The 8472-nt window shown below is 53.7% G+C and overlaps 1 protein-coding gene across 1 annotated transcript; it reads left to right on the top strand.

Annotated features, from left to right (window-relative positions):
* Positions 1–41: 41 nt before the first annotated feature.
* On the top strand, positions 42–7747 carry PPM1M (protein phosphatase, Mg2+/Mn2+ dependent 1M). Its single transcript, XM_048316108.1, has 10 exons — positions 42–276; positions 1246–1369; positions 1993–2247; positions 2738–2850; positions 3828–3912; positions 4233–4351; positions 4771–4834; positions 5733–5840; positions 6038–6186; positions 6459–7747. The coding sequence occupies exons 1-10, from the start codon at positions 62–64 to the stop codon at positions 6601–6603; spliced, it is 1377 nt and encodes a 458-aa protein (XP_048172065.1). The 5' UTR covers positions 42–61; the 3' UTR covers positions 6604–7747.
* The last annotated feature ends 725 nt before the right edge of the window (positions 7748–8472 follow it).

The following is an 8472-nucleotide window of genomic DNA, read 5'->3' as shown; positions in this document are numbered from 1 at the left end:
GCTCCGCGCCGCCCCGGGGCGGGACCGCGGCGGGGCCGGGAGGAGCCGCACCTGCCCCGCCATGTCGGGCGAGTGGCTGCGGCGCTGGCGGCGGGGCGGCCCCGCCGAGCGCCCCGGGGGATCCCCGGCACCGGCACCGGGCCCGCCGCCCCCCGCCCTGCGCTACCGCCGGCCCAAGTTCCTGCCCGGCGGCGGCGAGGAGGCCCCGCGGGGCGGGCGGGCCGTGAGGGGCGCCGGGCCCGAGCGGCCCCTGCCCTGGGGCGCGGGATACGCCGAGTGAGTGAGGCCGGCAGCGGGGCCGCTCCGGGAGGGGCTCCGGGAGAGCCCCGGGGTGGCCGGGCGGGGTTAGGGGCCCTCCCGGGGTGCTGATACCGGGGCGTAGTGCAGGTTTAGGGCGTGTGGAGGGTGCGGGGGAGGCTTGGAGGGCTCCTGGCGAGGTGCCGCTGGTGGTCGCACCCCACCTACCCGCGCTGCGCCCCTCGGCTGCAGCCGCCCCTGCCCGGAGTGGCCGCCCGCAGGCACAGCTCGCCCTCCTGCACCATCCGCGGGCGAGGAGGGAGCGGCTTCCTGCTCCAGAGGAGGTTTGGCGTGGCGGTGAATCCTCCAGCCCCTCTCCTTCCCTGGCGGGGGTGGCGGGGACACCCCTACCCACCCCCTGCCAGCTGCAAGGCGGGCACCAGGACTGTGACAAGTGGCCGGGGCAGCCCCGAGAGCAGCACCGTTCTTAGCAAAGCGTCTTTAAAACAAAGGAAGGGGAAGACCACACTTCTGGAAATCTCTTGGTTTGCTGTTTTAATGGCAGAGGGGATAGATCAGGCAGAACAACTCCAGCCAGGGGCTGTCCCCACGTCCTGGCGAGACCACGTCATGACCCCATGGTCTTGGGATGGCACAGCGTGAAATGCAAGGAGAGCACACTCCCGTCCCGGGACAAGCATTAGCAAGGCTAGAAGGAGAAGCAAGTGTGGTGATTTTGCACTGTGTCAACAAGGAAATGGCACAATCTGGGCTGCTGACAAGCACTGCCTGAGGCCAGGGTGCAGGTCTCTGTGTCCCGAGCTGGGCTTTTCCCTGCTGCACTTAAAGGACTTACTATTGCAGTCACCTGCAAAAAGATCCTTGAGTTTGAAAAGGGAGCAGGGAGCATGGGGCTGGAAAGGAGGGGCAAGGTGCAGCTGTTTGCAGTGACTGCGGGGAGCAGGAGAGGTGTAGTGTGTCCCCACACCTTACCTGGAGTGTTTGCAGGGTTATCAATGCCGAGAAGTCGGAGTTCAATGAGGACCAGGCAGCCTGCTGTCAGATCTCTGTCCGGAGGAGAGAGCCAGGCTTGGAGGAGGATGAGGAATGGCTGATCCTGTGCTCCACGCAGGTATTGCCCCCAGGCAGGCTGTGCTCACCCTGCTGCCAGCCTTTTGCTGCCACACAAGGGCGCAGGTTCAAGAAACACAGGATTACTCCATCAGTCCTGTGCCCACGTGCTGAAACCCTTCCTTGGATGTGTTATGGGGACCCCATGTACCCTGTGGCCAGCCAATACGTAGCTCTGTCTGTAAATGTAATTTCTACTTCCATGGCCCATGACTTGCAGCATTTAAGGTCATCCAAGCCCTTTGTGCCCTCGCCTCTCCTGTCCTCCTGCTTTCAAGGGCTAGTATGTCTTGCCATCACTTGGGGCAGCAGGGTGAGCTGGGCACACAGGATGCTCTCACCAGGCTCTGCCTCACTTCTTGTGAAATGGCCCCATCTCCCCTAACACAGGAACAGCACATGAGGGTGGGTGGTGCCCATGCAGATGCACAGAGCTCAGATGATGGGTCTGGCAGAGCAGCACGTGGGCATCGCTTGAGTTTGAGCTGCCCAGAGATTTACGAGTGGCAGGGAAGGGTAGCTGGGGTGGAAAAGCCAGGCAAAACCCACAGTGGCATCCTGGCTGTGAGCCTGCCATCTGTACAACCTCTTCAGCCCCTGTCTTGTCCCTCTTCTGCACGGCAGTTTCTGACTGGTCACTACTGGGCATTGTTTGATGGCCACGGTGGCCCAGACGCTGCCATCATCGCCTCCAACTATTTGCACTACTGCATCAAGCAGAAGCTGGAGGAGGTTGTGGGAGGCATCACCGAGGCCCAGCCCCCCATGCACCTCAGCGGACGCTGCGTTTGTGACAGTGACCCCCAGTTCGTGGAGGAGAAGCACATCCATGCAGCAGACTTGGTGGTGGGAGCCCTGGAGAATGCCTTCCAGGAATGTGTGAGTACCCCGTGCAGGGCACCAGTCCTGCTGGCCTAGGCAGTCAGTCTGTCCCTCTCTGTGCCCTGGAAGGGCAGGGTCTGCACTTCTGCTGCTCGCTGAGTAGGCTAGAACTTTGGGCCAAACCTTTAAATGTGCTGAGATCATGCTGGATCAGACCCCCGGGTCCCCTCAGAGTTGTATGTTGGCAGTGCTGACCCAGAGCAAGGCTGCAGTAGCTCTGTACAATTGTGTAGGGCAGGAAGGTGGCTACTGTCACACTCATACAGCACGTACAAGTCTGAGCTCTCCCCATCACCCTCCTAAAGCACCCACAGTCCAGGAGCAACAGCTGTGTAGGCTGTACAGAGGCAACACTGTCGCTCTGCTGGTTTTCTGTGGCCCTTCCACAGTCAGTTTTGGTTCTGGATTTCTGCTGGGAGGGATGGGACAGTGTGTAGAAAGCAGCAGCCCAGATCACGTCAGTCTCCAAACTTGTATAAACCAACAGGATGAAGTCATTGGCCAGGAGATGGAAGCTACGAACCAGAAAGGAGGTTGCACTGCTCTGGCTGCCCTTTATTTCCAGGGAAAGCTGTATGTGGCCAATGCTGGGGACAGCAGGTGAGTCATAATAAAAGGGGGAAGTTGCTGGGGATGAGAGCTGAGAATTAAGCGAGGTTTCCAGCATCTTACTGTCCTGGTTTCAGCCGGGACAGAGTTCTAGAGAACACTGTTGAAAACCCACTGATGTTTAAGTTGTGCAGGCACTGCTCAGCAACAGACTCAGGGACTTTTCAGCTTCTCACCCTACCAGCAAAGAGGTTTGGGGGCATAAGAAGCTGGGAGGGGACACAGCTAGGACAGCTGACCCCAAGTGACCCAAGGGATGTTCCAGACCACGTGGCACCATGCTCCGTGTGTGAACTGAGGGGAAAGCTGGCCTGGGGCCACTGCTGGGGAATTGGCTGGGCATCGATCAGTGGGTGGTGAGCAACTGCACTGTGCATCGGTTGTTTTCTATATTCTAATCCTTTTCTCATTATTATTTTCCCTTCCATTTCTGTCCTATTAAACTTTCTCTCAACCCACAGATTTTACTTTCCTTTTTCCCAGTTATCCTCCCCCATCCCACTGGATGTGGGGGGAGTGAATAAGTAGCTGTGGGGTGTTCAGCTGCCTGCCAGGTTAAACCACAGCTCTGATTTAATCCTACAGACAGTAAATGTGCAGCCCAGCCATCCCCCTCCTGCTTTCCAACAGGCACAGGACCTGTTGGAAGAAAGGTGCTCTCATGCCTTCTGGAACGGTTCGGGGATTTCAAGGGATTAGAGCTGCCCAGACCCAGCACTGGGGTGGCAATGCAGCAGTACACTCAGCCTGGCAGGTGTTTAAAAGTGAAGGGTGATTTCCCTCACTTGGCTGTGGCCTCCCATTCCTCTAAGAGTGAGCTCAACCACTGTCAAACCAGGCAAGCACAGTTCTCTGCTGCAACAGTGCAATTGCAATGGAGTTATTTGAAATACAGTGGCCTTTTTTAAAAGTTTTGGGTGCACAGCTATTCTGTGGCACAGCTGAGCGTTGCCTCTTCCCCTTTGTAGGGCAGTTCTTGTCCTGAAGGACAACATTGTGCCCATGAGCAGCGAGTTCACCCCTGAGTCAGAGAGGCAGCGAATCCAGCACTTGGTGAGTGACTCCATCAGACAATCCAGCTGCGAGCATCCCACTGGGTCAGAGAGGGCATGTGGCAAGAGGACCTCCAGCTTTCCTTGAAGGCCACTGTGTGGCCATAATGTCAGCTGACACTAGCCAGGGAGGGCTGGGGTAGAAATTCAGCCAACAGTCTTCAGTATGGGAGATGTTCACGTCCTCATTGGAACATGCTTTCCCAGTTCTGGTCTCCACTCTGCTGCTGGGAGTGCCAGTCCTGAGGCAGAAGCAGCTCTGGTGCCCTACTGCACTGAAGCAGAACCTGAGCATGCTCACCCCTCCATTCCCTCCTCCAGGCTTTCCTTTTCCCCAAGCTTCTGGATGGTGAGTTCACACGCTTTGAGTTTCCACGGAGGTTGAAGGGAGATGATGTGGGCCAGAAAGTCCTGTACCGGGATTACTTCATGGAGGGCTGGTGAGTCCCTTCTGCCTGAGGGTAAGGCTGCAGCACAGGACAGCTTTACCTGCTCATAGCAAAGGGGAGGTGAAGGGAGAAAGGGCACCTGCTGCTGGTGAGAGCAGCAGCACGATGGTAGGGAAGGGTGCTGTGAGCAGCTCCCTCCAACTGAAGGACCAGGGCCCTGGCAGGGTGGTTAGAAAACAGTCAGGATGGTCCTTTTGTCATCCACCGAGGTGGGGCTGGTGCAGGAGTCCCAGCCTGGTGCAGGTACAAGCTGGGGAGGAAGGGGAGAGTGAGGGTCACTTTGCCCTTTCCTCAGTGAGCTGCCTGTGTGTGGGGACACCACAAGGATTCAATCAGAGTCAAAATGCTCTGGCTGGGTTGTACTATCAAGTCAGACAAATCCCAAATCAGCAGTGAATTCTCTGTTCCAGGGGGTACAAGACGGTGGAGAAAGCTGACCTCAAGTATCCTCTCGTCCATGGTCATGGGAAGCAGGTAGCTTAATGCTTTACACACTGGCAAGGCACAGGCAAGTCTGCTGGGGGTCCTCAGTGTCCCTGTCACTCATGTCACACTCTGGGGCACTAGAGCAGACCCGGAGCTCTCGTGTTCTCCAGCACAGCGCAGTCCCACAGCCCAGATACAGCAGCTTCCTTTGCTGCCTGGCTGGTGCAACCCAGAGCCCTCTGGAGCAGAGTCTGCACCCTCCTCCAGAGTACAGCAGAGCAGACAGCAGTCCTGAGGCAGCCTGCCCTTTCCTCATCTCCCCTTGCACACAACAACTCGATTCAGATGAGAACAAACTTCCTCAGCTCCCACTTGGGACTGTCTCCTTTGGCTCTACTGCCTTTCCCACAAACTCTCCTCCTCGAGGAGGGGCTGAGAAATGAGCCTGGAGAGGGAAGGAGGAGGTGGGGAGAAGCAACGACTGCACCCATCCAGCATCTGCCTGCTGGGGTTGAGCAGAAGGCCCCATCACCTCCCCCAGCACTAAACCCCCATGCCACCCCCGTTACAGAGTCAGTGCAAAACCTCCTTTGCCAGGACAAGGGGACACCCCCAAACCAACCCAACTGTCTTTCTTGCCACCTCAAATCAAGAGCAGATGCCACCATGGGCTTCCTGAGGTCTGTAGCATTACCCAGAGCACATGTACTCCAGAGCACACCATGGACCACATGGAGCCATTCACAATCAGGCTGTCTCCACATTCCCATCAGGCCATTCCTTCTGATCACTCCTCCATCTCCAAAGTCTCCAGAGGCTGTTCTGGGTGGTGCCTGGAGAAGGGTCCTAAAGGCAATACATAGATCAGTCAGGACAAGCCACACATCAGCTTTTAAAGGCACCACACCCAGATGTTTCAATCCTGTTTTGCTTTGTTTGTGGCCAGGCTCGCCTGCTGGGGACTCTGGCTGTCTCTCGAGGCCTGGGGGATCATCAACTCAAGGTCATTGACACCAACATTGAAGTCAAACCTTTCCTCTCCTGCATTCCTAAGGTCAGTCACAGCACATGGGAATTGTAGGGTGGAACTAAACAAGCTGCTGCTCTGTATGCAGCTTCTACAGACCTGGCAGGTCTTAGCCTTTCTCCAAGCACCCTGGTCCCAGTGTGTCACCTCTCAGGGGAAGCCTCATCTCCCTGACGCCTCTGCTCCATTGCAGGAGTTGTCACAGATTTACTCCTGTTTTCCAGGTGAATGTATTTGACTTTGCTCTGCATGACATTCAGGAAGATGACGTCCTCATCATGGCAACTGACGGCCTTTGGGATGTTCTGTGCAATGACGATGTCGCCCATGTGGTCAGGAGCTTCCTTGCAGAAAACAAGACAGATCCTCAAAGGTAATACCAGCTTTGTCTTTGTTTTCCCTTCCAAAGACTCTGGTCAGACCTAAAGCAGGCTGAGATCCCACTGCTTCCAGGTCAGCTCTGGCATGACCGCTCTTTTGTGTGACTTTGGAAACTGCTAATCTGTCTCCATCCTGAAGTAACAATTAAAAAGCTGACGTCTTAAAAAACTTTGTTATTTTGACAACATAAAGCCACATCTCAACATTGTTCTTAAGGGGAATAGTTGCTACGTTAACCCAAGCCTTGCATTTTTCTACCCACAGGTTTTCAGAACTGGCCAAGTGCTTGGTATGCAGAGCAAGGGGGAAGAAGAGAGGCCATCAGTGGATGCTGGATGACAGCCACGAGGCATCCTACGATGACATCTCTGTATTTGTCATCCCACTACACAACAGGGAAGAGGACTGACTGCCAGGATGACACACAGCATCTGTGTGTTCTGTTACTGTGGTGCCATTCAGCATCAACCTGAGACTGAGGGATTTCTGCTGCACGTGTACGCTCTCTTCCAGCAAAACCATTTGCAGTGGAACCTGAAATGCACAGCCAGCACTTGGCACAGAATGAACAAGATTAGCTCCTTAAGAACATGCCAGAAAAGCACAGTGGGCAACAAAGCACTCCCCTTTCTCATTGTTGGACCAAAGAGAACCTTTAAAGGGGGCCATATGCAAGCCGAAGGGCACTTCTTCTAAGATCTTTGCGGTACAGTGACACTGAAATCCTTATTTCTACTGATCCCTCTCCCTTTTTAATACTGAACAATAAGGATCGATTGAGATCCAGCCAGTCTGAAGAGCTGGCTTTTAATCAGACTTGAACTAAGCTGAACTGGATGCATAAGCTAAAGCATCTCTCGTATCCATTTGCTGTAACGTGAGATGTGCTAAAACCTGGGAGCTGCTGCCAAGACAGTGTTGGGCACAGCCATGCCAGTGGCATGGGAATGCTGGAGCAGTAGCCCAGACCTCTTGAGACAGTTGCCAGTTGTAGGCAGCACCACCTCAAGCCCAGAGGATGTAGCCAAGTGAAGCTTCACCCTGGTGTACAGGAGCCCCTGTGCAAAGCTTTGTGCCTTACTTAAGAACATTGAAGTGTATTAGTAACACAGTGTACAGACTTCTAACAAATCTTAATCCACACTTGCTGACACTTTTTCTATTCAGGTCATTTCTGACAGCAAAGCAGGTTTTGTAGCAGCAGCACTGATGAGAACCAGGGTGTTTCAGTACATCAGCTGATTCAGCAGAAGAGCTCCAGGTAAAATAAAACTGGTTTGTTGCAATTTGTCTGCAGTGCTGAATCTCAAGCACTTATTCCAGCAGACACACCAGAGTTGTCTTAAACTCTGAGGATCTGCTTCCCAACCTGTTTATTAGCCAGGCAAATACAGGTCTGGACAAGCTCCTCATCTCCCTGAGTCCCCACTTTGGTTTTCATTATTCATTACATAGGTTCCAAGATTCCCTAGAAAAGCAGCCAAACCCCAGTGTGTGTTTAAGTTCCACAAGGATGAAAGTCGAAATAAAAGTACTTTGGTTTTTTTCCCATGCATCTTACTGTGGTGGTATTCCTGCTAGGGATTTTACACAGAGCTGGGCTGGAGAAAAACAGCCCCAGAAAATCACGGGGGAGTTCTTGCTTTTAATTTGTCTTTGCTTGTCACCAGAAGCATTCCCGTACCTGAACTGCCACAAGAGCTTGGTGTCAAAAGATGATTTCCTGCAGTAGGGGGAAATTCCCCCCAGGAATGGGGCAGCCTTCTCAGCTATCTGCTCATGGTTTAAGGAAGGGGTAGAACAAAAACATTTCTCTCCAGCTTCACTTTCCCCCATCCTCTTCAGCTTCACCTGAAAACAATGCAGGGTTTACCCATGTTAATGATGCTGGCTGCTGTCCTCCCTTCAGCAGCTATAACACTGTATTTATATGCATTGACTGTAATAATCCAAGATTCCTGTTACTCAAATCCAACAAGTTATTTTCTCACCTTCTTGCTGAGAAAGAGCTCAGCTCTTGCATCCAGACCACAGGCTGCTGTGGACACCTTTTCACCTAGGGTACCACAGCTCCATAAGTAGCTGTCACAAGGCTTCCCTACCCTGATACATTCATTGGCAAAAAAACCCCCCTCTTCAAATGGGCAATTTATAGAGGGATAACTTCAAAGAATCAGAATTTCCACTACAGAGTTTCTGACTCTTCAAAACAAAGGGAATTTTTAAAAAAAATGGATGAGTTTAACATTCCCCCTCTAAGAAACCAGCAAGTTGTATC

The sequence above is a fragment of the Corvus hawaiiensis genome, chromosome 11, assembly GCF_020740725.1.
Source record: "Corvus hawaiiensis isolate bCorHaw1 chromosome 11, bCorHaw1.pri.cur, whole genome shotgun sequence".
Taxonomy (NCBI): Eukaryota; Metazoa; Chordata; class Aves; order Passeriformes; family Corvidae; genus Corvus; species Corvus hawaiiensis.
The sequence above is the reverse complement of the archived record's forward strand: the minus strand, read 5'-3'. Positions and strand labels throughout refer to the sequence as shown.